General features: G+C 42.0%; 1 protein-coding gene across 2 annotated transcripts in view; it reads right to left on the bottom strand.

Moving 5' to 3' along the window:
* Positions 1 to 1,184: 1,184 nt before the first annotated feature.
* C5H1orf21 (chromosome 5 C1orf21 homolog) overlaps positions 1,185 to 11,520 on the bottom strand; it is a 151,015-nt gene continuing 140,679 nt past the window's right edge. For both annotated transcript variants that reach the window (XM_054981328.1, XM_054981329.1), the window contains exon 6: positions 1,185 to 3,060. In XM_054981328.1, the coding sequence (XP_054837303.1) occupies positions 3,022 to 3,060 (39 nt within the window). In that variant the 3' untranslated portion in view covers positions 1,185 to 3,021. The remainder of the gene's footprint in view (positions 3,061 to 11,520) is intronic.

The raw sequence follows: 11,520 nt of genomic DNA, 5'->3' as shown, positions 1-11,520 counted from the left end.
TATGGGACACATGGTCTCTTCTACTTTCCTCATACCTGACAGCCAGTCTATCCTCAGTGTGTAGTCAAACACAGACTCTGGACACCAATCAAGACGGAAGGAGACATTCCTTTGTACAGGAGTGGAGCATCTTGATTGGCAGAAGGGTTGGAAGGAAAGTAGCAAAAGTTATTGACAGCCCAAACTATATGTTGTGCAGATATGAGCAACAGGTTCTCCCAATGGGTTTTCTGAACCTAAAACGTAGGCATGTGAGAGTAATTCTCTCCCCTCCCTGTTTTCCCAATAGAAACCTGTTGCCCAAGGCTGGTATGTCCAAATTGCTGATTATATTGTATTTCACTTGCCCTGTCTAATCCGCCTTGATTCTCAGTGAGAAAGGTGGGCTATAAAAAATAATAACAATTGGCTCTGGCACAGAAAGATTACTGATACTATATGCCTCATCTTCTTTCCCTACTGGGACTACCTGTAGACCCAGAGAGGCTTGTTTCAGGGAAAGAGTTCCTCCTTGCCCATTCCATGGTCCAATGTGAATCCCACCCCACAACTATTTTTTCAGGTCAAAAAGCACATTCAGGGACCCAGTCTCAGGTTACCAACAGGACAAATCCCCAATTCTAGAAGCAGCCACAGGCGGTTCCAACTTCAGAATATCATGGGCAGATTGGGAGAAGTGGAGAGATGAAAAGAAGTGGAGCAATCTTTCTCGTGGGGCAAATTATTTTGGAACCATCGGAGCCTCTAAAAAGATTTGTGACAGTCAAAACCTGTTAAGAACCACTTCTGAAAAACAAACAAAACTGTTTCCTGTGTCTTCCAGGCTCCCTGGTTTAGTTGTGAAGCTATGCAAGGACTTTCTTAATATGGGAACTTATGAGATCAAGTCCTTTGTGGCGTTGGATTCCAGAAGAAGGGAACAGGGACTAGTAGTGACTGCTTCAAGCACTTGTCCAGCCCTCATCTTGCCCCAAAGGCTTCCACCCCTTTTTCTAAAGACTAATACAAGGGAGAGTTCTCACATCCTCTAATTAATCATAAATAAATGCCCAGGGAAAAAACTGGGATTATGTAACAGAACCAATCAAATAGAGAGCAGGAAGAATGTACAGACATAAGAGAAAAGACAGCCCCCAAAATGAAAAGTTAAAATCAGTCATTTAATCTAAATATGGAAGGGAAAAGGAAGCCAGTGAAGATGGAGGAGGGAAAGGAAACGGATGGCGAGATTCCCAAATCTATTGCTTCTTAGAGGCTTATACTATGTGACATCTCTTACAACACAGGCAGCTCTTATCTGAAGCAGGAATTGTTATTGCCTGTCTTTTTAAAATGCATTTAAACCACTCTTCAAATGAGCACCCAAAAGGTAGCCCTCTGAAAGCCTAGGACATGTAGGCAATTCTTCTGTGCCTTAGAGTGGCTTATGTATCTTAGAATTTAGAATCAAAAGGCTCTTCCCGCTGCCTGTATGCGATTGGCTACAAGGCCCAGTGATCCAAAGGCCTTCTGTCACATCAACGAAGGCCAATATCTGAACTACCAAGCTGATGGCCCAGTGATGGCCACTGTGACATCAGAAGAAGCCAATTCATCCAGTGCAAAACAGAGAGAGCATTAATGCAGCAGAGGTTCAATAACATTTGTGGCCCATTGTCCTAATGGCTGTGTCCTAATGGATATGTATCCTGTGCTGATCCCATGGGACTGGACATGCAATACTTGAATATGTCTAACGAAATATCTCTAATTCTAGTTGAATCTCTCTAATCCAACTAAATAAACATCAAAGGATTTCCTGTGAACAATTATTAGCTTGAGGGAAAAGATCTTAGCCTTAATTATATTATAAATTCTACAATGATCAAAATGAGTGTTTGCTTTTCAAATTGCAATAGGAGGATTTACAAAAAAATCCAGAGGGAAGTATTTTTCTGAAGGTTATGCTCCCCCATAAAATGATTTAAGACACAAAAGAATCTGTCATCCAACTTCTTCAAAAAATAAATGCAAAAGTATTTTTTTTTAAACCTTAGGATTATTTTACTCATGACAATCTTTGTTAAAAATATTACATCTGCCTTTGAGAAGAGAGAGTATCTTTATAATATGGAAAAATAAACTCTACAGACATCCCCAATTGGCACACAGGTGCTTTAAAATAACATCCTCTCCCAATTATAATTCCAAAGGGGTGCTTTGGTCTCCCCTGCCCCCCCCATTTAACCCAATTATCCTTAAAACACTGGACTGTATGAATGGGTTTAAGACAAGAATACCTAAAAACAGTAAAATGTTTATTTTCTTAGAAAAAAAAAGAGGGATTCAAACTGATTGTGATCACAACTTCCAACTGCGTTCAGCAAAGCCAATACTGCAAGCTTATTCCTTGACTGAAATAACTAGTAAAAGAAACTGTTTTTTAAAAAAAATACAGATTTCTGCTCCTGCAACACCATATCCAGTATTTGTGTGACAACATGCTTTTTAACTGATAACTTCTTCCTAGCACAGAAACGACGTCTGTCATGGCAAAAAGCATCCCATCTCCAAAGCTGTATATTGTCAGTAATAAGAACTCCGTGACCCCGTTGGCGGGGTTGATGAATAGGAAGGTGAATTGGAAGGTTGAGCTGTTCAGTTATGGAAGGTTTCATATTAACCACTACTGTAGCCAATAGAAAACAGGCCGAAAGCCCAAGAAAAATCTACAGTGACTCTCAGATTGTATGTCAAAGATTTGCTGTGTTTCTGGGACCTCAGGAAACTGAAAAATCTGCAACAAGTTCCAACTAGCAGCAGCAAAGGCAGTTCCATACAAGCTGTACTTCTTTTCCTTTAGCAATGTTCATTGTATGGTCATTGAGAAACACTGTAACTGAATGGAGCATACAATGTGGAAATGATCTTTTTTGTTATGTAGTGCTGTTCACTTGAGAAGTCTTCCGAAAAAGATCTCGACTGGACTGTAATCTATTTACACAGCAGTAGCATTCCTGTTTTTGATCAGCAGAATTGGCACTATGTGATATCCTCTTCTTCTGAACAGTAATCGCGACCCTTAAGAGAAAAAGAGAAAAGTTAAAATAACAGAAAGAAAATCAAGCCTATAGAGTAAAAACTACAATTTACTTATATATAAGTTATATATAAGTTCTAGTAGGATTCAACACCTACATTTTTGTCCCTTGTGGTTGGGAGTAGACAGTGGGGGTTGGATACTGTGCTATCAAGACACTTCCTTGCAGTGCATGTGTCACAACTCTGTGAAGTACACCCTAACCTCTTAAGCAGATTGTGTAGATGTCACTGGAAATGGAGTGGGAACAACCATATTCTTTCAGTTTTCAGAAGGGTAGCTTATTAGTTTGTTACTGCAACAAACAACTTTAAAAGACCTTCTGGTCAATTTTTCCTCCTCTCTGTTTTCCATTTCATCTCCTTAATCAATGCTCAGTTGCCCTCAGCATTCTGCGCCTTTTAGAGCATGATCAGCGTTTATCAGAACCTAAAGTGGTTTTTCAAACAAACAAACAAACAAACAAACAAACAAACAAACAAACAAACAAACAAACAAACAAACAAACAAACAAACTTTTCTATATATCTGGGTAGTTCCCCAAGTACACAGAAGTTTCTTGTCTGGGTAGCTCCTTTTCAGTACTTTAATGATAGATAAACATGACGTTTACTATTAGAAGGAACAAACTGGGGTCTTTTGACAATCACATGTGGGAGATAAACATTTTTTATCTGAGCCCGTTCACAGGGAGGGCAGAATATAAATCCAATAAAATAAATCATTTTTTAAAAAAACCTCTTCCTCCAAGATTCATTAAGTTCTTAGGGGCTCAAGCAGGCCAATTGCCTAAGTTCCCTCCACTCCTTTAACCAACTGTTCTCAATAATTCACTCTTCTTGTAGTACATGTAGTCCTCAACAGGCTGTTCTGAGGTTCCCCATTAGTTTAATGAACAAAGTCATACCAGAGGGGAGAGGTTACCCCAAGCAGAGCTTTTTTTCTGGGAAAAGAGGTGGTGGAACTCAGTGGGTTGCCCTTGGAGAAAATGGTCACATGGCTGGTGGCCCCGCCCCCTGATCTCCAGACAGAGGGGAGTTTAGATGGCCCTCTGTGCCGAGCGGCGCGGAGGGCAATCTAAACTCCCCTCTGTCTGGAGATCAGGGGGCGGGGCCACCAGCCATGTGACCACTTTTAAGAGGTTCCGGAACTCTGTTCCACCGCGTTCCAGCTGAAAAAAAGCCCTGCCCCCAAGTATGCAAAACACGCATCTTTTCTGTGGGTAAATTGTGCTGGCTGCTTTTACGATTGGCATGGACATCAGCCCTTTTACTGTTAGTTAATAGTAATTACAGTTACTCTCTCTCTCACACACACACACAACCCAGCCAAACATGGAAGAAACAATCTTACAAACTGAAACCAGAAGGGGCCCAGCACTTCAAGAAATGAGTTACATCACTCTGCTCTACACAAACAGAAAATAGGATTCAATCAAAGGAAGAACAAAAGTTTCCAAAAGAACAAATGTGTCACACACCCCTCACTTTTTTGTTTTGTGCTATTGCCTGATTTGTTCCAAAATATGAAAACGGAATATAAGCATCAGCCAGGTTCTTATTGCCTCATCTTATGGCAATTTCAAATGGGAAGTAACAAAAGACCATTCATTACCAAGTCACAAGATACCATGGATGTCTACATGTACAATACATGTTCTAGAACATACAGCAATGGAAACATTACCAACTGTTTAGACACTTCTGTGGCCTGAGTCTACTTCATCAGAAGCAGTGAAGACACTAACATGGCTTTTATATGCCCTTAATCATACACTGTACAAGCTGACCTGGATCCTACAGTGTGGTTCTGGAGTGGGGATGTGCGCTTCAGCTTTCTGATTTTTAACCCGAATCAGGCCCGATTTGGAAAGATTCAAGATTTCCAAATTGGCCCCAGCATTGCTGAGCCAATTCAGGAATCCCGAAGCAAAGCTTTCCAAAGCGATTCGTATGGCTTCAGGAAGCTTCGGGAAAAGCAGTAGCAGCAGCAGCAGCAGCAGCGTTCCCAGCACTTTTCTAGCTGTTTGCATTGCACTGCATTGCAAACAGCAGGACAAGTGCTGCTTACTTTCAAACCTCCATCCCCACCGCTTTTCTCCCCGGATGGGAGGGGGGAGGCTCCCCCTCTCATCAGGCGAAGAAAGCAGCCGGGCGTTTGAAACGTAAAGCCACTCCTTCCATCTCACTTATGAGCGGCACAAAAAGGGTGGCTTTCAAACGCCTCACCACTTCGGTTATTCCAAATGGTTTTCCCGGGTAAACCCAAAGCAAGAAACCTGAATCTTTTTTGGGTGGACACCCCTATGCTGGAGTTATTTATTTAATTTATTTCATTACATTTGTAACCTGCTCTCCCCGCACGTAGGCTCAGGTAACAACAGTCAAGAGCAAATTAAAATCCATTAAATATATTAATTACATTTAAAACATAACATTGCATACATTGTCTGTGCAGTTATCTGTTCAGTATGTATTTGAGTCCTCTACCGTGAACTCATCATGTCAGCCTTCGTGCTACTGATCTGCAAAATGGGTACATGTTTTATTTACACCTGGTTTTTCTCCCTAATGGGGATTCAAAGGAGCTTACATCATTCTTCTTTCCTCCATTTCATCCTAACAACAATCCTCTGAGGTAGGTTAGGCTGAGAGTGTGACAGCCCCAAGGTCACCCAGCAAGCTCCCATGGCAAAGTGAGGATGCAAACCTGGGTCTCCTAGATCCTAGTCCATCACTCTAACCATTATGCCACACTGGCTTTAGAACGTTTTCTAGCAGCTTGATTCCTTAAGCAAACACTAGGTATGGATGCTTTCTAATTGAGGCACACCTGCAGAGTGGATTTGGATGGGGATATGTGGCAGGCTGATATCATGTATTTAATTTGGTAGAGGCAAGCGACTTGTAAGAACAAGCAAGTACATACTCTGGGGGAACAAACAGATCTTCTGCTCTGCTCTGAACTTATCCCTCAGGCTCTGTTCAAGTACCAGAAGTACCAGGTACTGGATTTTTTTTTTAATTTCAAGAGTTGGCAGCCTTACTTGGAAGGAGGGAAAACCCAACTCACTCCTAAACTCAAGCCAAGAAGCACAAAAACAAGGTAAGATGCTCCAGCACAGCAAGCCGGACAATGGCCTTTCTATGGCCTTTCTCTGAAAAAAGGGTGGATAACACAAACTAGGGTTCTCTTCCCACCTGTCTTCCTCCTCTACCTCTTCTGCTTCTCCCTCTTTGGTATATTGCCTCTGAATATGGAGGTTCCATTTTGTTATCACGGCTAGCTGCTGCAAATATGCAATGGTTAGGGATCAACACAATTTGAAGTATTTTTAAAGTAAGTATCAATCCCTGAGAATGAATTCAGTACAGCACAGAAAATCTGACAATGCTGAGAATAGTAGGTGTGCTGTTTTTACTTCTGCATCAATATGCACTAAGTATGGGCTCTCACTTAAATGAATTAAAGTTCAGAATTCACCAGCAGAGGAGGGCCAGTCTGCTATTACAGGGCTGGTGTTCTTCAAAGTCTCGCTGTTTCTTTAACATCTATGCACACTTCACTTCATACATTTTTACTAGCCTAGCACGTACCTATGGCAGTCCCTTGCAATACAACAGAGAAAAGAACAAACCTCTCCCTGTTTGCAAAAGCCCCTTGGCCTGGTGCCCCAGAAGCAATTGTTATTTGACACAAAAGATTAGGTGAGTAATGGCTGGCGAGGTTCCTGGGAAAACTTCCCTCTTTCCTACTTTTATTTACCATAACGCTGGGCTGCTGCATCCAGATATTTTAGATTCACCTTTGCCTTACTGCACTCACAGGATGCTTCCTGGCATGCGTCAAGGTAGAGTGCTAAAAGCAGAAGCTCGGAGCACCACCAATCAGATCTTGCCTCCGCCATGAATTTCCTTGGGGACTGTAGGCAAACAACTCTCTCCCGTGGAAGGAGGCACCACTGAGTGATGGGTACGAAAGATCGATCTCTGGCTTGCTGCTGCCAGAGATTAAAAACCTTATGAACATTATGCTGGGTTCACAGGGATACATTAGATGAATAAATTAATCAGCCGCGGCTCACATTTACAATAGACGAATTATAATATTTACAGGTTCATTTGTAAGATCATGCATACTTGGGATAGGAATGCTTGTTGTTGTTAGTGGTTTGGTTCCTATGAACGAAATCCATGCATGGTAGATAGTCTCTGTTGCTAAAACTTCCAGTGGCACCAACTTAAATGGTTTTCAGTGGGCCTTTGCGCAAACCAAAGAGGAAGCATGCGGTGTGGCTGAGACTAGCATGCATGGAACTCATTCATGGGAGCCAAGCCATTTTATGCAAGAGGTGCAAGATATTTCCTATCATGAGAATTACAACAGAACTAAGGGGCAGGTTATCATGGCTAGATGCTGTGGATCCACTGCACCCATGGCACCTTTGTCTAGCATCTTGCGGAGAGGGAGGCTGCTGCTGGAAGACCCACTTCCACTGGGGAAAGGGCCCTGGGCCAGAGTGGACCAGATCTATGGGATCCAACCCCAAGTATATTTAAGTTTTTAAAGACATTCAGAGTCATCTTGAGCAGAGTTAGACTCTTCTGAGCCTAGCTGACTTCAATGGACTTGGAAAAGTATAACTCCACTTAGGACAGCACAGCTAGAGAAACCTGCCAGATTTTCTAGGTGCCAGCCTGGGACCTCTTGTTCTTACTGTTGGGTTCTCCTTTCTTCCAGTTCCATCTGAGAAGTGCCAGAGCACATACAGCTGCAAATCATCTGACTTGGGAGCCTGGCTGCTGGTGACAATTAAGAACTAAGAAGAGAAGCGAGAGGGAGTCAAATCCCGCACACAGAACTGCACACCTGAGAGGAGGGGAAAGTTGCTTCCTGCCCTTTTCAGTATCTCAAACATTAGGGTCATTTTTTAAAAAGGGCCAGTGACTCCTTGGTTCCCCATTAATTTAATAACCCCTTGGGGCTTTGAATTCTGCTCAAGACCTTGCTCTTCTTGTTAAGTATCTTGTCAGCTTTCTGATTACTTTGCGTAGGCTTGCAAAAAAAGGGGAGAGTAGAGAATAAGAACAGGCACACAAACGAGCTAAGAAACGAGCCCACGTCTTCCGAGTGTGACAAGCAGCTCTTCGGCACAACCCATCTCTGACAGCAGCTACCAAGGGCAGGGGGCGGGGGGGGGGGAGGATGACGACCATAGATGAACACATTAACTGAATTTAAAAAACTAACATACTGTCATATTTGACTAGAGCATGCCATCATATACCCATCACACTGATCTGCTTTCTTAGATGTTTTTCCAAGTTGTGATAGGGATTCATTTTTCACTTCTGCTTCACAGCGTAGGCATAAAAAAACAAGATGTAACCAAATCACCCAACAGGGAAGAGAAAGGGGGGGGGGGAATCTTCTAGCGATCTCTTCCAGGCTCTCACTTTAGGTGCAGAAGTCTCCCAATCACTGTAAACCTACATAGGGCTTTCCTCTGGAATACAAACACGTGATGGCAATCCCACAGGTGGGTAGGGGGGCATACATGCATATGCCTGCTTAGAAAAAGCATCTTTCCTTTCCCGTACAACCTTTTCAGGCACCTCCAAGTTCATCAAAAGTAGATTTGAGGCAGACAAAAGAGAAACACTTCACATGATGTATCATTAACTTGTGGAACTCACTGACCCAGGATGGGCTTCAAAAGGAGTTCAGGCAGATTCTCAGATTCTCTATTTAGCCATCATGGCTGATAACCTACATGTTCAGAGGCAAGACACCCCTGAATATCAGCTGCTGCGGGGACAAGAACAGGCCTCAGTGCCCTTTCCTGTAGACCTTCCAGGGCCTCTGGCTGGCCACAGTGGGAAACTGAGCACTGTACTAAAGGGACCTTCAGTCTGATCCAGCAGGGTGCTTTTAGATTCTTATGTACACAAAAACGCAAAGCACAAGCAAGCACAGAGCCGGATCTATGCCCAAGCTAAATAAACTACAGTTTAGGGTCTCAGATGGCGAGGATAGGCTCCCAGCTCATTTCTATATCCCAAAGTCCGATTGCAGAGGCATTTCCTAAAACCAAGAACATTCTTATTCCCTGGTTTTTAAAATCAGCTCTTGCTTAAGTTTTGCTTTTTAAGCATCTTGTGAGCTTCCTGATACCTTTGTGTGGGCAGCATCAGAATCCTAAAAGCCACAGCTTCCACTTAGAAAAATGCAAAGAGCAATTAAAAAAAAAACAAAATAATAAATCGAGGAAGCATGGAAGACAGTAGTCAAATTCAACTCAACACAGCTTAACTTGTCCAGGGTTAAAGGTGGATTTGGACTTTTTCTCCACATTTGAGAAGAATAATTTCAGAACACTGTAGAGTAAGGGAAAAGATAAGTCATTAACTATGGCTCAGCTGCGGCCAAGTGTACAAAAATGATGCTGAAATTATGCCAATTACACTAGACCTAATTGCAAATTAGATTATGCCCAGCAAGTCAGGGTATGCTTCTTATGTGCCTAAATGGCAGATGAGTAATATGAAGGAATGACTTGCATCTCAGATAGTGTTACGGACATATGGATGAATATTACCCTTGGTATTTGTAATTCCAATATCTATGAAATCTACTCCGGTTTTGAGGAAAGTTATTTCCTATTGTAAGCTATTGATTTTATTGTCCATTTTCATTTAATTGTATATATTGCTATGTTTTTGTTCTATTGTTTTTACTGTATGATTTGTTATCGCTTATGGCTAAGACAATAAACATGAGAGATTTTTTATTTCCCTTATACCATCCCATGTACTTATCAAATATCTTCATATGGCCATCACTGCAATAGTAAAGTTCTAAACCATTCTGAAATTAATGGAGCTGCAACTGTTCCCCCCCCCCAACATCTGAAGGCAATTTTAAAGCAAAATTTATTTTATATATTTAGAAAATTTGTATGCTACCACTACACAATCTGCCCAAGGTGGCTTAGATTTAAAATATTAAAACAAGCCTCTGAATTAAAAGTCTGGATAAAGAGAAATAGTTTGACTTGGTATCTGGAAGTAGAAAAAGAATGGTGAAACTATTTTTTCTAAAGTTATCATGACAAGAAAGACAATCCAGATATAAACACGAATGCAAATATTCTGCCCCCAGCATCACAAAAATCATCACCGTTCCTATTTCTGAATGTTCAAAGACACACTTAAATACAGATCTACGCTGGAAAACCAAGGAACAATTAGGGGCGCAATTGCCCCATGGATCAATCGGAGTTGAATACCCAAATCTGTCTCTTCCCTCCAGTTTCAGTAGCTAAGGACTGCAATCATTTCAATGCTGCTATGAGTATGCTGTATGCATTTTAGGATATTACTAAAGCAGCAATTATTTTCAAATGACAGCTTAAACAAACCAGCACCACAGGAACATAGAAGTTCTGTAACTGAATGACTTTTTTGTGCAGCTGAAAAACCAAGTGGTGACTTCGGGGAGAGCAATATGTATCTAAGGTAACACAGCAACTTTACAGTGCTTTATTGCTTATCAATGGGACCTTGTTTTCTAGATGGCATTCAAAGCAAGCAAAGAAGTGTATGGCTGGCCTGGTGCAAAGAAGCATCTCTCTCTCTCTCTCTCTCTCTCTCTCTCTCTCTCTCTCTGCACATGAGCAGAAGACTTCTATAGCCTAAGAGGCTCTGCACTGGAATACATTCAGGTTAGTAAAAGCCACATTTCACACAACTGACTAGGTAGCCCAGTCATGTGTTTTGTTCATGGTTTTTCAACCAGGAAGGTTTATAGTGGTACTTCCATGGGATGGCTTATTCTAACAGTAACTCAACACACTCGTCTTTCTGACGTGAAGATTATGTGTAGGCAGAAAAAGTTCCCTGGACAGCAACTCTATAAGTGGCAATCCAGCCACCAGAACAGTTTTAACACCAACAGAAGGAATATTTCCATTCTTTGCCATTCTGTTTAGGACCAGACTAGATGTGAGGGCAGCCGGTTGGACTGCTATTAAGACCCAATAAATTGTGGGGCTTGGGAAGGAGATTTAAAGTTGGACTCTTCTCCTGGCCATCCCCAGTTCCATTTTTTCTCCCACGGATGATTTCTTTCTGGATCACACAGCTTCACCAAGAGAATGACAGCTGCAGAAAAGCAACTCAGGGAGCATTCCACTCTACTCTCCACTTGAATCACTGACGCATAAGAACATCAACACAATTCAGTTTGGGACATCCTGATGTCACATGCAAGTGAACTCTTAGAGCAGAAAAATGGGATTGTGGGGAGCCAAATTCACATCCCACCAGGCCCCTTTGATCTTGATCCCCCTATATACACATTACAGATAGCCACTTTGTCCCAAGCCTGGGATGAATACTTGTCAGAGATGCTTTAGGCTGATCCTGCACTGGGCAGGGGGT

This window comes from Eublepharis macularius, chromosome 5, assembly GCF_028583425.1.
Source record: "Eublepharis macularius isolate TG4126 chromosome 5, MPM_Emac_v1.0, whole genome shotgun sequence".
Taxonomy (NCBI): domain Eukaryota; kingdom Metazoa; phylum Chordata; class Lepidosauria; order Squamata; family Eublepharidae; genus Eublepharis; species Eublepharis macularius.
This window is presented reverse-complemented; position numbering and strand designations above follow the sequence as displayed.